This window comes from Thalassophryne amazonica, chromosome 10 (assembly GCF_902500255.1).
Source record: "Thalassophryne amazonica chromosome 10, fThaAma1.1, whole genome shotgun sequence".
NCBI classification, from domain to species: Eukaryota; Metazoa; Chordata; class Actinopteri; order Batrachoidiformes; family Batrachoididae; genus Thalassophryne; species Thalassophryne amazonica.
Window position 1 is genome coordinate 25,228,196 of NC_047112.1, and position 26,663 is coordinate 25,254,858.

Sequence of the window (26,663 nt, forward strand, 5' to 3'; positions counted from 1 at the left end):
ATCAATAAAATAAAAAGGGTGCCCAAATTTATGCACCTGCCTAATTTTGTAAATAATTATGGCACACTTTATGTAAATACTAGAAACTTCATTTCACTTCTCAAATATTCATGTGTTCATCTGCCATATGATATATTTAACTGAAATTACTGATCCAAACAACCAATGATTTATAAAGGAAAATCATGGAAATCATCAGGGGTGCCCAAACCTTTACATACCACTGTAGATATGATTGGGTTATGTGAAACCTGGCTTAAACCTACAATTGTCCTTCCATTAAATGAGGCCTGCCCACCGGCATACACATTTAGTCACATCCCTCATGATGTGAAGCAAGGCGTGGTGTTGCTCTTATTTATACATCTAAGTTTACCTTATTAGCTGTTGGGGGTCACAAATATAATTTGTTTGAGCATCTGATTCTCCGCTCTGCCCACAATGCTACGTATTGCCAAGGTCAGAGGAATGGAAATCAGCCATGTTATTTTGTCACTGCATATAGGCCCCCTGGCCCATACTCTGAATTCTTAGATAAATTTGGTGCGTTCATCTCTAACTGATTATTGGTGACTTTAACATTCATATAAATAAGCCTTCTGATCCCCTGTGCACATCAGTTATGGAAATTGTGGATGCATTAGGATTCCAGCAATGAATTCAGGACTCAACACACATTAGTGGAAATACCTTGGATTTGGTTCTCACATGTGGTATTTGCTGTCACGAATATTGACATCATGCCTCTTGCATCGGTGGTCTCTGACCACTCAGTTATTAGGTTTACAGTTTCATTGCCGTGTTTAAATCAAATCAAATCAATTTTATTTATATAGCGCCAAATCACAACAAACAGTTGCCCTAAGGCGCTTTACATTGTAAGGCAAAAGCCATACAATAATTACAGAAAAACCCCAACTGTCAAAACGACCCCCTATGAGCAAGCACTTGGCGACAGTGGGAAGGAAAAACTCCCTTTTAACAGGAAGAAACCTCCAGCAGAACCAGGCTCAGAGAGGGGCAGTCTTCTGCTGGGACTGGTAGGGGCTGAGGGGAGAGAATCAGGAAAAAGATATGCTGTGGAAGAGAGCAGAGATCAATCACTAATGATTAAAAGCAGAGTGGTGCATACAGAGCAAAAAGAGGTGAATAAAACGAAACACTGGGTGCATCATGGGAAACCCCCCAGCAGTCTAAGTCTATAGCAGCATAACTAAGGGATGGTTCAGGGTCACCTGATTCAGCCCTAACTATAAGCTTTTTCAAAAAGGAAAGTTTTAAGCTTAATCTTAAAAGTAGAGAGGGTGTCTGTCTCCCTAATCCGAACTGGGAGCTGGTTCCACAGGAGAGGAGTCTGAAAGCTGAAGGCTCTGCCTCCCATTCTACTCTTACAAACCCTAGGAACTACAAGTAAGCCTGCAGTCTGAGAGCGAAGCGCTCTATTGGGGTGATATGGTACTAAGAGGTCCCTAAGATAAGATGGGACCTGATTATTCAAAACCTTATAAGTAAGAAGAATTTTAAATTCTATTCTGGAATTAACGGAGCCAATGAAGAGAGGCCAATATGGGTGAAATATGCTCTCTCATTCTAGTCCTTGTCAGTACTCTAGCTGCAGCATTTTGAATTAACTGAAGGCTTTTCAGGGAACTTTTAGGACAACCTGATAATAATGAATTACAATAGTCCAGCCTAGAAGAAATAAATGCATGAATTAGCTTTTCAGCATCACTCTGAGACAAGACCTTTCTAATTTTAGAGATATTGCGTAAATGCAAAAAAGCAGTCCTACATATTTGTTTAATATGCGCTTTGAATGACATATCCTGATCAAAAATGACTCCAAGATTTCTCACAGTATTACTAGAGGTCAGGGTAATGCCATCCAGAGTAAGGATCTGGTTAGACACCATGTTTCTAAGATTTGTGGGGCCAAGTACAATAACTTCAGTTTTATCTGAGTTTAAAAGCAGGAAATTAGAGGTCATCCATGTCTTTATGTCTGTAAGACAATCCTGCAGTTTAGCTAATTGGTGTGTGTCCTCTGGCTTCATGGATAGATAAAGCTGGGTATCATCTGCGTAACAATGAAAATTTAAGCAATACCGTCTAATAATACTACCTAAGGGAAGCATGTATAAAGAGAATAAAATTGGTCCTAGCACAGAACCTTGTGGAACTCCATAATTAACTTTAGTCTGTGAAGAAGATTCCCCATTTACATGAACAAATTGTAATCTATTAGACAAATATGATTCAAACCACCGCAGCGCAGTGCCTTTAATACCTATGGTATGCTCTAATCTCTGTAATAAAATTTTATGGTCAACAGCATCAAAAGCTGCACTGAGGTCTAACAGGACAAGCACAGAGATGAGTCCACTGTCTGAGGCCATAAGACGATCATTTGTAACCTTCACTAATGCTGTTTCTGTACTATCATGAATTCTGAAACCTGACTGAAACTCTTCAAATAGACCATTCCTCTGCAGATGATCAGTTAGCTGTTTTACAACTACCCTTTCAAGAATTTTTGAGAGAAAAGGAAGGTTGGAGATTGGCTTATAATTAGCTAAGATAGCTGGGTCAAGTGATGGCTTTTTAAGTAATGGTTTAATTACTGCCACCTTAAAAGCCTGTGGTACATAGCCAACTAATAAAGATAGATTGATCATATTTAAGATCGAAGCATTAACTAATGGTAGGGCTTCCTTGAGCAGCCTGGTAGGAATGGGGTCTAATAGACATGTTGATGGTTTGGAGGAAGTAACTAATGAAAATAACTCAGACAGAACAATCGGACAGAAAGAGTCTAGCCAAATACCAGCATTACTGAAGACAGCCGAACATAAAGATATGTCTTTGGGATGGTTATGAATACTTGGCTCAATAGAGCTCTGACTCTTTGTCAGCCTGGCTACAGTGCTGAAAAGAAACCTGGGGTTGTTCTTATTTTCTTCAATTAATGATGAATAGTAAGATGTCCTAGCTTTACGGAGGACTTTTTTATAGAGCAACAGACTCTTTTTCCAGGCTAAATGAAGATCTTCTAAATTAGTGAGACGCCATTTCCTCTCCAGCTTACGGGTTATCTGCTTTAAGCTGCGAGTTTGTGGGTTATACCACGGAGTCAAGCATTTCTGATTTAAGGCCATCTTTTTCAGAGGAGCTACAGCATCCACAGTTGTGCTCAATGAGGATGTAAAGCTATTGATGAGATAATCTATCTCACTCACAGAGTTTAGGTAGCTACTCTGCACTGTGTTGGTATATGGCATTGAAGAACATAAGTGGACCAACAACCTTGTTTATTACTGCAGTGATGCATTAACTCCTCAATTATGACTGAAATCGAAGCTAGACTGCTTGATATCTTAGGGCCCTGTCCCACTGGCGTTTAGGAGGATTTGCGTATGGATTGCTCACAAAATTGGCCCATATTCGCCAAACATCCGTAATATCCGTGTAACATGCCTGTATGAGTCGGCCGTCATCTGAATACGCCCGTGATCATCCGTAGAGGCATGCATGTCCGCAGCCAGGATTTTTGAGCTGCTCAAAAATCTGGATGCGGATAACATCCGCCTTACATACTCTATATATAATCAATTCATACACAATACATACTCACTCTATGTGCTGTATATCTGCCGTTAATCGCTGATATCCGCAACTGACGGGGATTTGTGGCTTGGTAGCAGACTGGGACAGTGTGTAAAACAGATATATATCGTGCCTATCATGTCCACATCACAAACTAAAATATACTGTAGCGAATTCATACAAATTGGCCACAAATAAAGTGTTTTTATTACATCTGCTTTGCAGGTGATTTGCGGACAATCTGTGAATGCATAACAAACACATCACGTAAACCCAAAGTACTATATGTGGCAGAAAGCGACATACCTGCCAGTCAGTGCCGGTCCAGCTGTGTAGATCCACAAAGACGTAGCTGACGTAACACCAACAAAAGGAAGAGTTGCCACAACTCACGCTAAAGTCTGTTTTCTGTGACACTCTCAAAAAAAACAACAAAAACACACCGTCTCACACCCCGAGTGGCTTCAACCCTTCCCCAAACTCATGAACAGTTAACCCTCACATGACAACATGAACAAACTGTGTGATCAACTTGTACAAGTCCAGCAAATGCTCCAGAGTCTGTATTGTTGGTGTGAATAGTGATGCCGAAAGGCCCGAGTGAGCTTATTTTATGACCGCAATGCAGATGCCGTGCACGCACAACACGTGCGCGATGCATTCATAATACACCCGTAATACTGCTGTGATAATCTCAATGTGTCGGATCAGTTTCCTCACTACATGCCTTATATACTCAACAAAAATATAAACGCAACACTTTTGGTTTTGCTCCCATTTTGTATGAGATGAACTCAAAGACCGAAAACTTTCTCCACATACACAATATCACCATTTCCCTCAAGTATTGTTCACAAACCAGTCTAAATCTGTGATAGTGAGCACTTCTCCTTTGCTGAGATAATCCATCCCACCTCACAGGTGTGCCATATCAAGATGCTGATTAGACACCATGATTAGTGCACAGGTGTGCCTTAGACTGCCCACAATAAAAGGCCACTCTGAAAGGTGCAGTTTTATCACACATCACAATGCCACAGATGTCGCAAGATTTGAGGGAGCGTGCAATTGGCATGCTGACAGAAGGAATGTCAACCAGAGCTGTTGCTCGTGTATTGAATGTTCATTTCTCTACCATAAGCCGTCTCCAAAGGCGTTTCAGAGAATTTGGCAGTACATCCAACCAGCCTCACAACCGCAGACCACGTGTAACCACACCAGCCCAGGACCTCCACATCCAGCCTGTTCACCTCCAAGATCGTCTGAGACCAGCCACTCGGACAGCTGCTGAAACAGTCGGTTTGCATAACCAAAGAATTTCTGCACAAACTGTCAGAAACCGTCTCAGGGAAGCTCATCTGCATGCTCGTCGTCCTCATCGGGGTCTTGACCTGACTCCAGTTCGTCGTCGCAACTTCGCACAGCCATTGAAGAGGAGTGGACCAACATTCCACAGGCCACAATTGACAACTTGATCAACTCTATGCGAAGGAGATGTGTTGCACTGCATGAGGTAAATGGTGGTCACACCAGATACTGACTGATATCCCCCCCCCCAGTAAAACAAAACTGCACCTTTCAGAGTGGCCTTTTATTGTGGGCAGTCTAAGGCACACCTGTGCACTAATCATGGTGTCTAATCAGCATCTTGGTATGGCACACCTGTGAGGTGGGATGGATTATCTCAGCAAAGGAGAAGTGCTCACTATCACAGATTTAGACTGGTTTGTGAACAATATTTGAGGGAAATGGTGATATTGTGTATGTGGAAAAAGTTTTAGATCTTTGAGTTCATCTCATACAAAATGGGAGCAAAACCAAAAGTGTTGCGTTTATATTTTTGTTGAGTGTATAACCGTGATTGTTCATCATATATTCGCTATATATTAATATATCCGTAATTCATACTGAGACATTTGTCATTTTTGCCCATTTTTGTTGTAGACGACAAGAAACACCCGTAATTTGTGTACTCAATTCATGCGCAATTGATCCTCTCCCCAGTGGGACAGGGCCCTTAGCTTCACGTGTGGAAAATGCCCAATCAGTTTACAGTCTTGTGGATTGTTTAAACTCAGCGCTCAAAACTACACTTGACAAGATTGCGCCACCTCTATTAAAACCGTGCCTTCTCAAAAAACAGTCACCTTCAATGGTTACTTGTGTGACCTCAGACAGAAGACTAGAGGTTTAGAACGGAAATGGCATAGTTCTAAATTAGAAGTATTCTACCTTGCGTGACGTGATGCTATTTTAGACTATAAGCATGCACTACTGGCTACATAGCAGGCCTATTACTTTGATCTGATCAACAAAAACAAGCCTAAGTCAAAGTTCTTATTCGACACAGTGGCAATACTTATTCATGGACAACCACATGTAATTCCCCCCACTTTTCAGCACAGGACTTCTTCGATTACTTCGAGAAGAAAATAGAAGACATTAGGTTGAGCATATCCCAGCATGCTTTAACCCAGTCACTACGCCCTGCCATTGAGGTGGGTGCTACCACTGAGGTGTTACCTAGATTTACAGAATTTGATAGTATCTCACTAGGCATGCTTACGAAACTAGTAATGTCTGCAAAAAGCACAACATGCTTATTTGATCCTATACCGTGGCCCACTCTTGGGCCGACTGTGCTGGACACTGTTAATCTTTCATTAACTTCTGGATATATTCCTAAATGTTTCAAATCTGAAGTGATTAAACCATTATGTAAGAAATCTAATCTTGACCCTAGTGTATTGAAAAACTATAGGTCGATATCAAATCTATCATTTTGCTCTAAAGTTCTGGAAAAAGTGGTTGCAAGGCAGCTCGTGGACCACCTTACTGAGAATAATCCTTTTGAGCCACTGCAGTCTGCCTTTAGAAAATATCACTCCACAGAGACAGTTCTCATAAAAGTGGTGAATGTCCTTCTGCTTGCAATGGGCTCGGACACCACTATGGTTCGGGTGCTCTTAGATCTCAGTGCTGCGTTTGATACCGTGGCTCATCATATTTTACTCGATGGGCTTGAGAATAATTTCGGGATTACCGGAAGTGCCCTTGCATGGTTGACGCCATACTTGTCCAGTCATTCTCACTGTGTTTTGTACAATAACACTACCTCTAACCTTAGTAACATGACATTTGGGGTTCCACAGGGATCCGTCTTAGGCCCCTTGCTTTTCTTCCTTTATATAGCACCCCTCGGGCATATACTGCAGCGTTTTGGGATTGTCTTTCACTGCTATGCTGATGATACTCAATTGTACATGCCGATAACTGCTGCTAATCTCATCCACATAAAATCCTTAGAAGATTGCCTTCCATCAGTGAGACGCTGTCCTGTTGGCTTCATTGGCCTGTGACCTCCAAAACTCACTGGATCGGTACACAGCCGAGTGTGAAGCGGCTGGGATGAGGATCACCACCTCTAAATCTGAGGTCATGGTTCTCAGCAGGAAACCCCGGGTAGGGAATGTGGTCTTGCCCTAAGGGAAAGCATTCAAGTACCTCTGGGTCTTGTTCACGAGTGAGGGGACAATGGAGCGTGAGATTCACCAGAGAATCGGTGCAGCAGGGAGGGTGTTGCATTTGCTCTGCTGTACTGTTATGACGAAACAGGAGCTAAGCCAAAAGGCAAAGCTCTCGAGCTACCGGTCAATCTTCGTTCCTACTCTCAGCTATGGTCATGAGGGCTGGGTCGTGACTGAAAGAACTAGATCGCGGGTACCAGAGGCTGCAATGGGCTTCCTTCAGAAGGTGGCTGGTGTCTCCTTTAGAGATAAGTCAATCATGAGGAGCTCGGAGTAGAGCCGCTGCTCCTTCGTGCAGAGAGGAGCCAGCTGAGGTGGTTCGGGCATCTGGTAAGGATGCCCCCTAGCGCCTTCCTAGGGAGGTGTTCCAGGCACGTCCAGCTGGGAGGAGACTCCGGGGAAAACCCGGAACTAGGTGAAGAGATTATACAGTGGCTTGCAAAAGTATTCGGCCCCTTGGTATTTCACGCATTTTAATTTATTTATGCCATTTCAAATATAAAAAGTAAATCAGGCTTCTCAGTATAAACCTTTCTAAAATGATCTTCCTTAAACTCAAAGTCAAACCAAATCTCCACAACTTCATATAAATTAATTAAAAATATAAATGCCAAGATGATGGGTTACATAAGTAATCAGCCCCTTTGGTATAATTCCTCCTCACTCTTCTCCTTCTTGCACAGTCACTCAGTTTTTGAGAACTGTCTCCTCCACACAAATTTACGATAGAGCGCATACTGCTTGCATTTCTTCTTAATTGATATAAATAAAGTCCAAGACATATTCAGCGACTTGGAAATGTTCATGTATCCATCCCCTGACTTGTCTGAAGAAAACTGCCAATAAAACTGATTATTTACAGGTATTAAACCAAAGGGGCTGATTACTTATGCAACCCATCATCTTGGCTTTTATATTTTTAATTAATTTATATCAAGTTGTAGAACTTTGCTTTGAGTTTGAGTTTAATGAAGATAATTGTAGAATTTTTTATATTGAGAAGCCTGATTTACCTTTTGTATTTGAAATTGCATAAATAAATTAAAATGCGTGAAGTATCAAGGGGCTGAATACTTTTGCAAGCCACTGTATCTCCACACTGGCCTGAAAACACCTCAGGATCCCCCAGTCAGAGGTGGTAAATGTGGCCCGGGAAAGGGAATTTTGGGGTCCTGTGCTGGAGCTGTTGCGCCCATGAGCTGATCCCGGATAAACGGTTGAAGATGTATGTATGTATACTTGCCAAATTTCTAATCAAAATTCTATTTTCCCTTATTGCTGAAGATTACTGATGGATATGAGTGAATATCAGGTCTGTTCATTTTTTTTTCTTATGATGAATTGTCCATCGAGGGACTTTTTTGTGTCTCTAAAATAACAGAATGTGTAAATATTCATGTGGAATAGCACTTTTTCAGCATTGAGTAACATTTAATTTTCTCTAGCATGACAGGTATGTACAAAAACATTTTATGTGCAGTTATAAACTGTATTAATAGTTTGCATTAAAACTGGACAAAAATACAAAGGATCTATTTTCATTTTGACATGACAATTTATTTGTCATTCATTGATAAAATTTATTACAATTTAAATGTAGTGGACATGTCGGCTTCTGTCATTTGTATAGTTACACTGTTTAATTGCTGACTATTATATAAATGTTGATTTATTCATTATCACTTTTTAACATGTGTGGGTTGTTGTTGTTTTTTGCTTGGTTCATCAGCTAATTTTGAAGCATCTCCAATATTTATGGTTTGCCAATTTTCATGCTTGTATCATCATTTGAACACTTTTCCTCAAATCAGCAGTGAGCTGTGCTGTGCCATGAACCACGTGAGTGGCGTGACACCTGGAGAACACAAACATCCTAGGGTGCACAAGAAGGCATTTACATGAGGATGCAAACAAAAACGTCAAATGGCAGAAATGGCAAGATAAGAGACCTTTTCAGTTGTGAAGTTTCTTTTATGTGCCTGTTGAGTTATGGCAGTGGTTCCCAAAGTGGGGAGCTCACCCCTAGAGGATCAGAGAGGTATTGTGGGAGTTGTGGGAAACAAAATTATTTTTAGTTTGTTTGTTTTTAGAGTAAAACATATAGTTATGTTTGTGTTTTGTGATTTTTGAAAAGGTTTATCAGCTGGAAATCATCAGCTGTATCTGGCAACACTGAAAATGATAATGGTTGACCACTGCGAGCAGAACATGGCCATTTCATGAGGAAAAACGGAAAAAAAGATACAATGCAAATAATAATTCCGCTGTAAAGGTGATTTATCACCTTATTTATTTTGTTTTGTTCAATAGCTGCAGTTTTGAACAAATTACAATGTTTAAAAAATAAATTCCAGTGGAGTTTGGAGGCAAAAGGTGTGTACGTGTGCATCAGTGACAATCATGGACTCTAAAAGACGGCTGTTACTCCTGATGGAAACGTTAATCACATGAGTCCACATGCCAATGCCAAGTGTTGTCAGGGAAGACGAGAAACTGCTGAGTGCGAGCGGCAAAGCAGCTTTAAAACTGAACATAACATTCTAATACACACAGAAAACGTACATGTTCTGGATTTATACCAGAGGAAGGCAGACGTGCACATCCTGTCAGATTTTACCTGCACGCTGGTTTTTCTCTCTGTGTTCGTGACATTAGACGTGCAGGAATAAGGACGCCACCGTAAGACATACAAACCAGGTTGTCTCTGCCGAGCTGTGGTGGAAGGAAGCAGAAGACACATCAGACATGCAGGCGTGGTCTCCCGCCCTGCATGTGGGGGTGCGTCTGTGTAACCTCTTAACTCACTCTGGTACAGCCACTTCCAGAAGACTTTGACTTGCAGCTGATTGTCATGATAATGAGGAGCGGCGACCTCCAGGCGCAGGTTATCGGGCTTTACGGGGTTCAGGGGGGACTCCGGGTGAGGGAGAGAGGAGGAGGATGAAAGGGTAGCATCAGAAGAAGAAGGGGCAGAGGAGGAAGAGGAAGAGGAGGAAGGGAGCTCATTGGAGAAATCTTCTCCTTTGGTGGAGTTGTGTTAAAGGGAGACAAATAGAGGAAAAATATTACAGCTCAGATGTTTAAAATGGATTTTACTAATAAAAAAAAAAAATACAACATAAAGTGTAAAATAAATTTAAAAAGCCTCAAACACATTTGATGAAGCTACAATCTGTCAGATTTGGATCTATCTAGATATGATCCAAGCTATGCACATTTGTAAACTGTTCATAACCCACAATCTCCTTTAAAAAAAATACATATGTGCACATTACTTTTTGAGCTGCTGCCAAAAAATGATCTAATAATGTTAACAAACAATCTGATAAGACTTTGAGATCAATAACTGACACCATACCTCTCTGGCTAAAATACGCAGTACTGTGTAACAGCTTTAAGCACATTATAAAACATTTATGATATGTGTAGATGATGAACATAATCTGTTTGTATAATGCTGTATTTGTGTCAACATAATACATGCAGATTATCAATATAAAGTAGCATCATTGAACAACTGATTAAAAAAAAAGGCTTAATGGCCATTCATATACAAATGCTATTCATAAAACACAAAAATGTAACCAATACACCCATCTATTCCCTTGTCAGTACCTATGGTGTAAGTGTCAAGTGTCTCCTGCGTATTGTTATTGAATTATCACGGTCACAGCACTGTCTCCACCCCCACAACACGCACACGCACATGCACGCACGCACACACACACACACACACGTTAGTTCTGCACAATGTGTTGTGTGGGCCGCCAGAAGAGGAGGTACTGCTGGCCCACCACCAGAGGGCGCCCTGTCTGGAGTGCGGGCTCCAGGCACCAGAGGGCGCAGCCGCCTCACAGGAGCAGCCAGGGTGACAGCTGTCACGCATCACCTGCAACAGCTGTTACCAATCATCTGATCGGCAGGAGTACATCAGCAGGACGACGTCTCCACCTCTTTGCCGAGATATCGTTTCTACCTAGAAGGTAACGTAGCTCAGCTGACGAATTGTATCCTTTTTGGATTTTGTGCGTTGTTCTAAGGAGTATTTTTCCAACGAGAGGTGGAGGTAGTTTTCCTACCGTTCGGATTCCTGGGTGCAAACGCGCCCTCCTTTAATTGTTCTTTGTTCCTCGCCAGCAGTACCAGGTCCGACACGCGGAGGCAGTGGCCACCTGGGAGTTCGGGACTTGGCGGCTCCAGTATTCCCGGGGTCTGGTGGCGCAGGAAATCGTGTGGTTCCGGTTCTACTTTGGAGAGGCGTCTCCTATCTTCGAGCCTGCCCACACGACACCTTTGTGAATTGACTTTTTTCCATTATTGTAATCTGTAGTGTTTGTTGTGCACATTCACAACAGTAAAGTGTTGTTATTTGACCTATTCCATTGTCCGTTCATTTGCGCCCCCTGTTGTGGGTCCGTGTACTTACACTTTCCCAACACAATGTGTACATAATGTGAAACATCAAAATAAAAATTAACTCATGGATCTGTATTTGAATTCAGGTCATCCCAACTTATGAGCTCTTCTCAAAATAAGTAGGAGAAGCCGGGTCACAGTGGACCAGAAATGTTGTTTTGTGGCAGCATAAACACATTAGGTCATTCTATTGGGAATTTAATACAGCAAGTTATGTTGTGTGGGCCGCCTGAAAAGGAGGTACTGCTGGCTCACCACCAGAGGACATCCTGCCTGTCGTCGGGTTTCAGGCACCAGAGGGCGTAGTTGCCTCACAGCTGGAACACCTGGAACCTGGAGTACATCCTGACCGCTAAGCGTCTGAACCCCAGGCACGCCCGTTGGTCACTGTTTTTTGGACGTTTTGACTTCCAAATCACATACCGCCCCGGGACCAAAACCCAATGGTCTGACGCACTGTCCCGGGTGCATGAAGAGGAGGTCAGAACAGAGCTGTCGGATCCACCCGACACCATTATCCCGGAGTCCGCTATCATCGCCACTCTCACGTGGGACGTGGAGAACATCGTCAGGAAGGCCCTGACGCATCACCCGGACCCCGGCGGTGGACCACCGAAACAGATTGTACGTCCCACCAGACGCAAGAGCTGCGGTCCTGGACTTCTGTCACAGTTCCAAGCGCTCCTGGCATCAAGGGGTGCGAAGAACCGTGGCAGTGGTCCGGCAGCGATTCTGGTGGGCGTCAATGGAAGCCGATGTCCGGGAGTATGTCCGGGCCTGCACCACCTGTGCCAGGGGCAAGGCAGTACATCAAGCAGAGAGAGGACTCCTCCAGCCGTTGCCGGTGCCTCGACGCCCCTGGTCCCATATAGGCCTGGACTTCGTCACGGGTCTCCCTGCGTCCCAGGGAATGACTACCATCATGACGATAGTGGACCGATTCTCCAAGGCGGCCCACTTCGTGGTCCTCCCGAAGCTCCCGACGGCCCAGGAGACTGCAGACCTCCTGGTCCACCATGTCGTGCGTCTGCATGGTATCCCCTCGAACATCGTCTCTGACCGTGGTCCCCAGTTCTCCTCGCAAGTCTGGAGGAGTTTCTGTAGGGAACTGGGGGCCACCGTGAGCCTCTCATCCGGGTACCACCCACAGACTAATGGACAAGCAGAGCGGGCTAATCAAGATCTGGAGCAGGCCCTAAGATGTGTGACCTCCGCGCACCCGACGGCCTGGAGTCAACATCTGGCCTGGATCGAGTACGCCCACAACAGCCAAGTCTCATCGGTGACCGGCCTCTCCCCCTTCGAGGTGTGCTTGGGGTACCAGCCCCCATTGTTTCCGGCTGTGGAGGGAGAGGTCGAGGTCCCCTTGGTCCAGGCCCACCTCAGAAGGTGCCGTCGGGTGTGGCGAACAGCCCGCTCTGCCCTTCTGAAAGCCCGGACGAGGGCGAAGGGCCATGCAGATCGCCGACGCACCCCGGCCCCTGCTTACCAGCCCGGGCAGCAGGTTTGGCTATCCACTAAGAGCATTCCTCTGCACATGGACTCACCGAAATTAACGGACAGATTCATCGGACCCTTTCCCATCGTCAAAGTCATCAGTCCGGCCACAGTGAAGCTTAAACTCCCAGCTTCACTGCGGATCCACCCAGTATTTCACGTCTCCAAAGTCAAGCCCTGCCACACATCCGACCTCTGCACCCCCGGACCAGCGCCATCTCCTGCCCACATCATCGACGGGGAGCCTGCATGGACTGTGAGAAGGCTCCTTGATGTTCGCCGGAGGGGTCGGGGGTTCCAGTATTTGGTGAATTGGGAGGGGTACGGACCCGAAGAGCACTCCTGGGTGAAGAGGAGCTTCATCCTGGATCCGGCCCTCCTGGCCGACTTCTACCAACGACACTCCGACAAGCCTGGTCGGGCGCCAGGAGGCGCCCGTTGAGGGGGGGTCCTGTTGTGTGGACCGCCCGAAGAGGAGGTACTGCTGGCTCACCACCAGAGGATGCCCTGCCTGTCGTCGGGTTTCAGACACCAGAGGGCATAGTCGCCTCACAGGAGCCCCAGGAGCCCAGAGCTGACAGCTGTCAGACATCACTCATCATCACCACATTCCATAAAAGCCTGGAAGAGACACCACAACTCTGCCGAGTTATCAGCTTACCTGTTAGGTAACCTACTCAGCCGCTTTGTGCCGTTCGTTTGTGGAAGTTGGAAGGAGTTGGCGTTTCCACTCCTCACTTCTCTTATCTCTAAGTATACTGTTGGTACTGCACGTTTTTAGTGTTCCTGTTTTCTGGGAGTGGTGGAGTTTTCCCTCAGGAGAGGAACTGAACTGTTTGCTGACTGTTGCTGGGTGTACACACACCCACCTATAACCTGTGTCTGTTCCTGCCAGCAGTACCAGATCCGACAGCTGGAAGCGGTGGCCACCTGGGGACTCAGGACTTGGTGGCTCCGGTGGATTGCAGGTCTCCGTTGGCGGTGGAACCTCGTGGGTCCCGGCTCTTCTCTGGATAGGTGTCTCCTACGCTTGGGCCTGCCCACGCGTCATCTTTTGTGTAGATTGATTGACAGACTAAAAGCATATTTGGTTATTGTGCACATTTGCAGAGTAAATTGTTATTTATTCGGACTTCCTATTGGCCGTTCATTTACGCCGCCTGTCGTGGGTCCGTGTACTTCACTTTCCCAACAAGTTATTGTTTATAAGGCTGTGTTATTTATGTCTCCCCAAGTGTAATTTACAGGTGTTTAAAATCGATCTTAAAATTTTTGATTCACTGTGCCCCGTGAATTAGTGTCCGGGGCACAGTGAATCAACTTAGAATATAATGAAAAAAACACATGCTTATAAAAATTTCTTCAAAATTATTAAATATATGCTGATGCATATACAAACTATAATCCAGCAAACCAGCTATGTAATGTGTGAGTGTGTTATATAGTGATATAAGTCCTTTAGAAACTATTATAAATACAACTGTCATAATTTCTGTTCAAATGTGAAAACAGCTGTTTATAAATACAAATTATATAAATAATTCATGGAAAAATAAATGCATAAGCTTCAACAAGTAATATTTGTCATCCACTTGATACTGGAGCTGAGCAAATCACTTTCTAGACTGATTCACTGTGCCCCGAGTGCATGTGACACACATGAGTCACGTTATCAAATAGCTGACAGTCTGGAGAAGACATAACACATGCTCATCAGTTGGACAGGGTAATCTTCTAACTATACTCAACAAAAATATAAATGCAACACTTTTGGTTTTGCTCCCATTTTGTATGAGATGAACTCAAAGATCTAAAACCTTTTCCACATACACAATATCACCATTTCCCTCAAATATTGTTCACAAACCAGTCTAAATCTGTGATAGTGAGCACTTCTCCTTTGCTGAGATAATCCATCCCACCTCACAGGTGTGCCATATCAAGATGCTGATTAGACACCATGATTAGTGCACAGGTGTGCCTTAGACTGCCCACAATAAAAGGCCACTCTGAAAGGTGCAGTTTTGTTTTATTGGGGGGGATACCAGTCAGTATCTGGTGTGACCACCATTTGCCTCATGCAGTGCAACACATCTCCTTCGCATAGAGTTGATCAGGTTGTCAATTGTGGCCTGTGGAATGTTGGTCCACTCCTCTTCAATGGCTGTGCGAAGTTGCAACGATGAACTGGAGTCAGGTCGAGACCCCGATGAGGACCACGAGCATGCAGATGAGCTTCCCTGAGACGGTTTCTGACAGTTTGTGCAGAAATTCTTTGGTTATGCAAACCGATTGTTTCAGCAGCTGTCCAAGTGGCTGGTCTCAGACGATCTTGGAGGTGAACATGCTGGATGTGGAGGTCCTGGGCTGGTGTGGTTACACGTGGTCTGCGGTTGTGAGGCTGGTTGGATGTACTGCCAAATTCTCTGAAACGCCTTTGGAGACAGCTTATGGTAGAGAAATGAACATTCAATACACGAGCAACAGCTCTGGTTGACATTCCTGCTGTCAGCATGCCAATTGCACGCTCCCTCAAATCTTGCGACATCTGTGGCATTGTGCTGTGTGATAAAACTGCACCTTTCAGAGTGGCCTTTTATTGTGGACAGTCTAAGGCACACCTGTGCACTAATCATGGTGTCTAATCAGCATCTTGATATGGCACACCTGTGAGGTGGGATGGATTATCTCAGCAAAGGAGAAGTGCTCACTATCACAGATTTAGTCTGGTTTGTGAACAATATTTGAGGGAAATGGTGATATTGTGTATGTGGAAAAAGTTTTAGATCTTTGAGTTCATCTCATACAAAATGGGAGCAAAACCAAAAGTGTTGCATTTATATTTTTGTTGAGTGTAATAACAATTTTTGGGCCACCTTTCCTCTTTTCTGAGAAATAAATACAAAGACACTGACATCCACAAAATGTACTTTTGATAAGAAAAAACAGACTTGAATGAATGAAAATGAATGAATGAATGAAAACTGTTTATTTGGAACATTTGATACAACAACAAATACAAGATAGATCAGTGAAGACAACAACAAAAAAAGTTCCTACTGTGTACCCAACATGTCCGAAAAGGGGTAGGGTGAAGCATCAGCTTATTTATCCCTACCCCTTCTTCCCCACAACCAGTAATACCCTTTGCCACATATACACATAGATTCCTACACACCTAAACCGAGATATATATATATATATATATATATATATATACACACAAACATAAATATACACCTACACATACCTACTTACATACAAAATACTATATATTTACAAGCCGAAGCAAAAAACAAAAAAACCCTAACCCTCATTACCCTTCCTCCTCCCTATACCTAGAAAAAAACATATTTTTGTACCGCTGTTTGAACTGGTTCATGCTTGGACATTGCTTGAGCCCCACTCCCAATCTGTTCCACATCATCACCCCGCAGACAGAAATACAGAAACCTTTTAATGTTGTTCGTGCCCGCTGATGCTTTAAATTAAATTTCCCCCTCAGATTGCAATCCCCTGATGTGTTAAAAAACATATTTTTAATATTTGCTGGAAGCAAATTGTTTATTGCTTTATACACGATTTGGACTGTTTGAAAATGAACCAAATCTGTGAATTTTAAGATTTTGGATTGTAAAAATAGTGGATTTGTATGATCTCTATAGCCAGTATTATGAATAATTCTTATAGCTCTTTTCTGCATTACTGATAGTGATTGTGTTGTACCTTTATAAGTATTACCCCATACCACTGCACAGTACTGTAAATATGGTAAAACCAGTGAGCAGTAAAGAATGCGGAGTGAGTTGTGGTCCAGAATATGTTTCGCTTTGTTTAGAACTGAAATGCTTCTTGACAGTTTACTTTGTATATGTTTTATATGAGTCTTCCAGTTTATCTTATCATCTATTATCACCCCCAGAAACTTATTTTCATGTACCCTTTCAAAATCTACCCCCTCGACTTGTAACTGAACCTATATGTCTGTATTACAATAGCCAAATAACATGTATTTTGTTTTACTTAAGTTTAATGATAATTTGTTTCTGTCAAACCATATTTTCAATTTTCCCATTTCTATATTGATCCTCCTCAGTAACTCCTGCAAATCCCCCCCTGAACAAAAAATGCATGTGTCATCTGCAAATAATACTAATTTTAATTTTTTGGAAACATTGACAATATCATTTATATAAATTAGAAACAGTTTTGGACCCAATACTGACCCCTGTGGGACGCCACAAGCATTGTCCAAGCATGATGATGTATATTCCCCCAACTTCACAAACTGTTTTCTGTTACTTAAGTAGCTTCTCACCCAGTGCAACACCACCCCCCTAATCCCATACTGTTCAAGTTTATTGATTAAGATGTCATGATTGATTGTATCAAAAGCCTTTTTAAGGTCTATAAATATTCCAACTGAATGTAATTTGTGGTCTATGGCGTTTGTAATCTCCTCAACTGATTCTATTAATGCAAGTGATGTTGAACTATGTGCTCTGAATCCATATTGACTATCAGTAAGTAATTTATGTTTATTTATGAATTTGTCTAATCTATTATTGAATAACTTTTCTAATAATTTGGAAAATTGTGGAAGCAAAGAAATAGGTCTATAATTTGTGAAGTGGTGTCTATCCCCAGTCTTATACAGTGGCACAACCTTAGCTATTTTCATTTGATTGGGAAATTTACCATATCAATTTCATTTAAATTGGTAGATGTTTTATATTTACAATTATTCACAATGTCTATAATTTCTTTTCCATCCACTGCTGTGAGGAACATTGAACAGGGATTTCTTTCTATGAGATTATTATCCCAATCCTCAGGTTGGGAATCGGGAATTTTTCCTGCCAAGCTTGGTCCAATATTTACAAAAAAATTATTAAAACCGTTGACTACCTCATCCTTATTTTCCTTCTTAACATTATTATCAATGAAATACTGAGGGTAACTCTGTTTTTTATTACCATTTTTGATAATGCTATTTAATATATCCCATATTCCTTTAATATTGTTTTTGTTATTATATAATATGTTACTATAATATTCCTTCCTACATACCCGTATAATATTAGTTAATCTATTGTTGTATTTCTTATATCTATTTTCTGCCTCTTTAGTCTTTAGTTAGACTTCACTTGCCACTTAGTTTTACCCTTAATATATCCAAAAACAAAACACTAATTTACAACACCAATTCCAATGACATTGGAACATTGTGTGAAATGTAAATAAAAACAGAATACAATGATTTGAAAATCCTCTTCAACCTATATTCAACTGAATACACCACACAGACAAGATATTTAATGTTCAAACTGATAAACTTTATTGTTTTTGTGCAAATATTTGCTCATTTTGAAATGGATGCCTGCAACATGTTTCAAAAAGGTTGTGACAGTGGCAACAAAAGACTGGGAAAGTTGATGAATGCTCAAAGAACACCTGTTTGGAACATTCCACAGGTGAACAGTTTAATTGGAAACAGGTGAGTGTCATGATTGACTATAAAAGGAGCATTGCCAAAAGGCTCAGCCGTTCACAAGCAAAGATGGAGCAAGGATCACCACTTTGTGAACAACTGTGTGAAAAAAATAGTCCAACAATTTAAGAACAATGTTTCTCAATATTCAATTGCAATGAATTTAGGGATTCCATCATCTACAGTCTATAATATAATCAGAAGATTCAGAGAATCTGGAGAACTTTCTACACGTAAGCGGCAAGGCCGAAAACCAACAAGTGCCTGGCCTTCGATCCCTCAGGCAGCACTGCATTAAAAACTGACATCATTGTATAAGGGAGCTTACCGCGTGGGCTCAGGAACACTTCAGAAAACCATTGTCAGTTAACACAGTTCGTCGCTACATCTACAAGTGCAAGTTAAAACTCTACCATGCAAAGCGAAAGCCATACATCAACAACATTCAGAAATGCCTTCTCTGGGCGCGAGCTCATATGAATTGGACAGACGCAAAGTGGAAAAGTGTGCTGTGGTCTGAGGAGTCCACATTGCATTCCAGACCTGTCACCCATTGAAAATGTGTGGAGCATTATGAAGCGCAAAATATGACAACGGAGACCCCGGACTGTTGAATAACTGAAGTCTTGCATCAAGTAAGAATGAGAAAGAATTCCACCTACAAAGCTTCAACAATTATTGTCCTCAGTTCTCAAATGCTTATTGAGTGTTGTTAGAAAGAAAGGTGATGTAACACAGTGGTAAACATACCACTGTCCCAGCTTTTTTGAAACGTGTTGCAGGCATCCATTTCAAAATGAGCAAATATTTACACAAAAACAATAGTTTATCAGTTTGAACATTAAATATCTTGTCTTTGTGATGTATTCAACTGAATATACGTAGGTTGAAGAGGATTTGCAAATCATTGTATTCTGACGTCTTTATGCATAAAAATATGGCATAACTGCTGCAAATATATATCCAGTTTTGCAGATATAGCTACTGATTCACTGTGCACCGTGATTCACCGTGCCCAGGTTTCCCCTACCAAGATTCCTTTAAAAAGTGTGGTGGGAGGAACAACTATTTATTTTCACATAATTCTGCCAACAAACTACTTTTGAAATGAAAAGTCTACAGACAAACATTCTCAAACAAAAACATCTAACCACCTCTCTGCAATGTATAAATACTAGAAAATCTCTGAGGACAACTTTCAAGCAGGCTTTTTTTAAAGTATGTATGCAATCGCTGTTTAACCATCAGAACCCTAAAGGTGGTTTTCTACATTTTACCATACCTTAATTGCTCATTATACTTTCTTTTAGTATAATGTCCATGTTTTGCACATCAAAATGTTCAGAACAATCTGGGCTTTCTGAATGTGAGACACATATTTGTCTAGAACACTGGGTAAAGATATGATCTATTAATAAACATACAATGAAAAGTTAAGCAGGATGAAGGAGAACATCATTAGGGTTCTGAGGATCAGCAATATCAATCCACCATCATTGCCCCTGACCACACCTCATTTTAAGACATACTGCCATTCAGTGTTTGTCATATCCATAATGCAACATGATCACTATGCAATGTGTGCATACATGCAAAATCATTGGAAGGGTTCAAGCTTCCAGTGTTCACGTTTCAAATCTTTCAGGAATATGATGATGCTAAGATTGACAAGGCTTTGACAACTGTCAGTGAGGCACACTGCAACTGTTAAGAACTTTATTGAGTGTATTGGGTGTCTACTTTTAAGATTAGGCTTAAAACTTTCCTTTTTGCTAAAGCTTATAGTTAGGGCTGGATCAGGTGACCCCAAACCATCCCTTAGTTATGCTGCTATAGACTTAGACTGCTGGGGGGTTCCCATGATGCACTGAGTGTTTCTTTCTCTTTTGCTCTGTATGCACCACTCTGCATTTAATCATTAGTGATTGATCTCTGCTCCCCTCCACAGCATGTCTTTTTCCTGGTTCTCTCCCTCAGCCCCAACCAGTCCCAGCAGAGGACTGCCCCTCCCTGAGCCTGGTTCTGCTGGAGGTTTCTTCCTGTTAAAAGGGAGTTTTTCCTTCCCACTGTCGCCAAGTGCTTGCTCACAGGGGGTCGTTTTGACCGTTGGGGTTTTTACGTAATTATTGTATGGCCTTGCCTTACAATATAAAGTGCCTTGGGGCAACTGTTTGTTGTGATTTGGCGCTATATAAATAAAATTGATTGATTGATTGATTGTATTTTTGCTTGAATACTCAAGTGTCATGATCCTGCCCTTTGGGGGGCTCCTGTCATAGTTTTGCATTGATATCTGCTTCCTTGCTCGGTACATCTGTATTTATATTCTGGTCATGCTCATGTTTTCATTGGTTTTGTTTTCTGTTCATTCATTTATTTGTTATGTTCTGTCAGCTTTCAGGCTCCTCTCCTGTGGAACCAGCTCCCAATTCAGATTAGGGAGACAGACACCCTCTCTACTTTTAAGATTAGTGACCCTGAACCATCCTTTAGTTATGCTGCTATAGACTTAGACTGCTGGGGGGTTTCCCATGATGCACACAGTATTTCTTTTTATTTACCTCTTTTTGCTCTGTATGCACCACTCTGCTTTTAATTATTGGTGATTGATCTCTGCTCTCTTCCACAGCATGTCTTTTTCCTGATTCTCTCCCCTCAGCCCCAACCAGTCACAGCAGAAGACTGCCCCTCCCTGAGCCTGGTTCTGTTGGAGGTTTCTTCCTGTTAAAAGGGAGTTTTTCCTTCCCATTGTCGCCCAGTGCTTGCTCATAGGGGGTCGTTTTGACCGTTGGGGTTTTTCTGTAATTATTGTATGGCTTTTGCCTTACAATATAAAGCGCCTTGGGGTAAGTGTTTGTTGTGATTTGGCACTATAATTTGATTTAGTTTCTGGCTTTGTTTAATTTACCTTCTCTGTGTTGTATCTGGTTATGTTCCTTGAGTTATTTATTGCATTCTCTGTTTTTCCTTTATTTTGTGTTGTCCTTCGTTGCAGCATTTGAATTCTTTAGTCACTGGTTTTGGTTTCTGTCATTTATTTTCTGTTTAGCTTGTAGTCTGTTTTGCCATCTTATTATCAGTTATTGCATTTGCATTTATACTTTAGCCAGTACCGTTTGAGTGTTGGTTATATTCATTCGTTTTCTTGTCCTCCCTTTAGGCGTGTCACATTATTTCCTTGTTTTGCCCCTTAGTTTTGTTCACGTTAATTATTGTTTGTCTTGGGCACATCATGTTTTTCACCATTGGGTTTTTCTGTCAGTTAATTCACTTGCTTTGGTTTGCTTTGTTTTTTGTGTCCCTTTTCTATCTTGCACCTGCATTTGTGTTTATCAGTCACACCCCTTCCAGAACCTTCCTCACGCTTGTTCCTCATTCACACCCTGATTTGTCTACCCCTTATTTAAGCCCTCACAGTTCCACAGCTCACCGATTGTTTAATGTATTTCACTTTCCAGCCTTTGTTCCGTTTCCTGTTTTGCCTAGTTTTCAGCCTGCCAGTATTTGAGTTTGTTTTGCCCTCGACCATGTATTTGTCTTTGCCTCTGAAAGCCACCACGCTGTGTATTTTGACCACTGCCTGTTTTCTAGACCACGCCTCAGCCTCACACCTGTCTGTACCTTTGCTTCACTGCTGGACCACCTGTGTACTGAATCCCTGCTTGTTTAACTATATTAAACCCTTTTCCTTAGTCTTCTTGTTAGAGTTTTGCATTTGTGTCCTGCTCTGTTTGTGCCACGCCTGACACCAAGGGGAAAGAACAAATGAGGAAACAGCACAGTGCCAAAGCAGAACTCTTCCAACTATTTTGTCCACATGCTCTATTGTGCAGCGATATGTTGCGTTATTGGGTAATGACAACTGAGCTAAAACAACGTGGGCACCATGCATGAAAATAACTGTGTTGGTCTGGAGCTTTGCCCTGAGTGCGAGATAGGACTTGATGTAACCATTTCCTTCTCAAGTAGCAAAAATTTACTGTAAGGAGTTGAAGTTCTCAATGCCCAAATACGGCAAAGTGACATGTATAATGACCCAACACGTGAAGCCCGTTAAGTAGCATGTGCACATTATAAACATATGGTGCTAAGAATGTGTTAACTCATGATAAAATGCAGCAGGGGGGTTTGAATTCAGTCACAAATACTAATTAGCCTATGTGGCCTAACCGGCACTCATTATCATGAAAAGAAACACTGCCAACGCATGAATTATGCCAAATATTAATACCACACATTTATACAGGCCAGCGTGTTCTGTGTAAAATTGCTGGTAGGCAGATTGATAAGTGAGCCGCAGCTGGCTGTAATCATCTGCTGGGCTGACCAACAGGTCACCTATAAACTCCCATTAGCATTTCAGCTGTTCCGTGTTTAAACGGTGCAGCTGTGGGTGCACGCTACATGCTGACAAGCTGCAAATGCAGCCGCTCCGAACCAACAGGAAAATCATTAAATAAATAATGCACGGACGTGTTAAAAGACACAAGCTGCAGACTGTACGCAGAGTGTTCAGTCAAAGCACGTAACCTAATGAAACATTCAGAATGGAATGAAGTGCAGCTCCACAGCCAGAGAGACGTGTTTACGTGGCTGGCACGACTGCTGGCACCTGAATCGGGTCAAGTCAAGATTTAATTCAATCAAATAAGGTTCTCTATTCGTGTGTATGTGTGGCAAATGTTGATTTTCGGATTCCGGACAGACACACAGATGAGAGCAACCCTTACCAAAAAGTAGTATATGCAAGTATGTTTCAAGTATACTTCTAGTTTACTTTTTATATACTTATCAGTACTATTTTTTGGTAAGGGAAGTACACTTGCTTTTTAAGAAACATGGACATTGGGCAGAAAAATCACCACTGCACTGGGTGGAAACTAGCAATGACGCTTACGCTTGTGTGCTGCTTTGCACCAAGAGAAAGATCAAGTCATGGGCGTATTCCATCAACATCGCTTAAGAAATCGGCGTTTACATGAAAAAGCCTGGCTTGAATTAGTGACAATTTCCACTTGAGGCTAAATCCGTTCCACAAACTGAGCTCAGCTGGGTATTGTCAATGCTAACTCTCGCGAGGCTTCTACAACTCTACGTCGTGCGAATGCACAGACAACATAAGAAAACCAGTGCAGCTGAGTGTCGAGCATGTGATGCAATGTCAAAAAAACGAAGGGAAAGAGAGCTGCGTTCTTCACAGCTGTGCAGCCGAACCTGTTGGTGGAACTGTATGAGGAGAATAAACATATAATCACGAAAAGTAATTATATAAGCGCAACTATCTGGGAAGGACTTGAGGGTAGTGCCAGCCGCTGCTTCTTTGCATCAAAAGGAGTCAGCTGAAGTGGTTTGGGCATTTAGTGAAAATGCCCCCTGGTGGTCTCCCGAGTAAGTTTTACCAGGCACATCCAACTGAGAAGAGGAAGGCCCAGGACATGCTGACGGGATTATATGTCCCAGCTGGTTTCGGAATGTCTCAGGATCCCCCAGGAAGACGTGCGGGCGGATTGCAGCGTCGGCTCGCAGCCGCTGCGACGCTCCTCCACAGGAAAAACACCTCTGTTGGAAGCCTTAAGGACAAGTTGGAACATGTCCAGCTGTTAAACAATTTCTCATATACTCACTCCACTGAAAGCCATCAAAAGCCGCCTGGATTTTACAAATGGTTATCAACACGGAGGTGTTTTTCCTGTGCCGCCGCACTGCGTCGGCTGCGTCCCGACGCGCGGACCCGTCCGCACAGCTTTCATTAAAAAAATCTCCTTTAACAGTGGAATATCCGGATAAAATGCTGAAACCGACTTCTTCTGAAACTTCTCTGTTCTCTCACGACGTCCTGGATCAATAGAGCCTGAAATGTGGAGGTTTTAAGCTTGAAACAGGCTGACGACGGCGCCTGAGTGCGTTGCGCGACGTCTCGCACCGTGGGAAGTCCTTAAAGCGACAGTATCACCTCAAAATCTCTCATCAGCTGTTAAAATTTTTACCGAAAACCAGCTTAATTTTTCAAACCGTGTCCACTTCGATGTGTCTCACAGGTTTAGAAAAATTTTTGATCAAACAAAGCGCCAGTCTCTCAGCAACTTCTCAGACAAAGGAATTCCGACGAGAGGCTGGACGACTCCTCCCACAAGGAGTGCTCACAGACGAATGACGTCACCGACAGGCGTGGAAAAACTCACGCATGTGCACGAGGGTTCAAGCATGTCTGACGTAAAAACATATGAATGAAATCCATATAGTTTTTGAAAAAAATAAAAAGGACCTATACTTTATGGACAGACCTCGTATATATATATATATATATATATATATATATATATATATATATATATACACACACGTGTGTGTGTGTGTGTTTTTGAAGACAGCATTAAGTAACAATACTTACGGATTTTGTAACTTTTTAAAAATAATAGTACATTCTTTGGAACTGAAGTGCACATGTATCCATCTATCTGTCATAAGCAGGTCCACTTGGCCTTTTCCACTTGCTGGGGTCCTGGCTGAATCATGTCAAGAGAAATGCACCACATGGCCAACATGCTGAGTCAGCATTGCTGACACTCAATCACAATGCAAGTGATATTTCTCATTTCAGTCCCACACAGTTAGTGTCCATTTGACACAAAGTCATTCCAGCATGTGCCAAGGATCCTCCAAAGAGACCTAGTATCAAAGACTTTGGCTTAGGCCACTGTTATCGTCAATGTCTCTCAACCAGTTTGAAAGAAAGCCCCAGGACCCTAAAGCCTTTCACTTTTCTTTCTCCTGCAAAGACATCACCAAACACCTCTGTCCAGAGACCTCATGACTCTGTAGGCCCTTCCAAGGTATCCTTAAGTCTCGAAGGCTGAGGACCTAGAGACATGGACATCACTGCCTACATGAGTGAATGTCTCTACATTATCACTGAAAGCCTGAATCTTCATCTTGATCCGGGACAATCACAACCCTACTGGCAGCTGTATCTCAGTTGTACTAATTGGTAATACTTCGTGTGGAGTTCATGTTGATAACTGTTCCATGATAAATGCTTAAATTTGCACCCCAGTGGTGTAACAGCTAGACAGAGGCCCCCAGCGCAAAGAACCACAACAGTGGACAGTCAAATCAGCTTTATTGTCCCACAGGCCCAAAAACTTGAAATGCCAGTGGAGGTCTGCAACAGAGGGGCAAAACACTAAAACAAAAAACTCTGGGAGTATGAACTTGAGAAACCAGATGCAAACCTAGACAATCTGCTGACAAAGGAATGCTATAACGATGGTTCTAAAGGCAACCAAGTTAAATGCTGAAATACGGAGACAAATGAACCAGGAAGGCCAGAAAAAGGAGGTGATGGTACACAGATGGAATGTGGATGGGGCGTCAAAGTAAAAGCACCAAAGAAAGTCTAACACAGGAGAGAATTACCAGATAATATGGAGAATTAAAATAATACGCAAAGAATAATACCAGGACTAGAATAACACAGAGATCAGAACCAAATACCAAAAATGTGATCAATGACAAATGGGGGAATTTACTTTTCTAGATCTAGCAACATGTCACCAGTGGTTTGTAATGAAAAGTTCATCTGCACACCATGGCTACCTCATGTAACACCCCCCCCCCCCCCCCCCCCCCCCCCCATGCTTCGATATCTTAATATTTGCAAACTTAACAGCTGGAATCTCAGAGCCTTTTGCTTTTTTGTTATTACCTGTATGTGAAATGGTGGTGAAAACGAATTGTACTTTGGGACTCTTTAGTCTCTTCTGACCCCAGTAGGCCACCGTCTGGATAGAGAGGGCGTAGGAGGTTGCAGGCAGCAGACCCTGCAGCCACAGCTCACACTGTGCCTGCAGACACAGTAAACGGGAACATAGATTATAGAAACAGAACTCTTCCTGACCTGTTGACCTCTCGGCCTTGGCTTCACTTCGCTTGACTTTGATCTTTTGTTGAAGGTGCCAAGTTGGAGTTCAGCGACTTGCAGTAAAGCAGACTAAAAAGTGTGTGAGAAATTTAAATCATCATTAGTACAGTTTCTACAGCCAAACCACCCCCGTCACTCTCGCCGTTGTGAACTGAATCGCTGCACCTTTTACCAATCATCGTCTTCATCGCCTTCTCACGACTAGCTG

At 42.5% G+C, this 26,663-nt stretch overlaps 1 protein-coding gene across 3 annotated transcripts in view; it reads right to left on the bottom strand.

Annotated features, from left to right (window-relative positions):
- anos1b (anosmin 1b) overlaps nucleotides 1-26,663 on the bottom strand; it is a 110,425-nt gene that overhangs the window by 3,365 nt on the left and 80,397 nt on the right. For all 3 annotated transcript variants that reach the window (XM_034179592.1, XM_034179591.1, XM_034179593.1), the window contains exons 9-11: nucleotides 26,240-26,378; nucleotides 9,936-10,151; nucleotides 9,748-9,842 (exon numbers count right to left, since the gene is read on the bottom strand). In XM_034179592.1, the coding sequence (XP_034035483.1) occupies nucleotides 9,748-9,842; nucleotides 9,936-10,151; nucleotides 26,240-26,378 (450 nt within the window). The remainder of the gene's footprint in view (nucleotides 1-9,747; nucleotides 9,843-9,935; nucleotides 10,152-26,239; nucleotides 26,379-26,663) is intronic.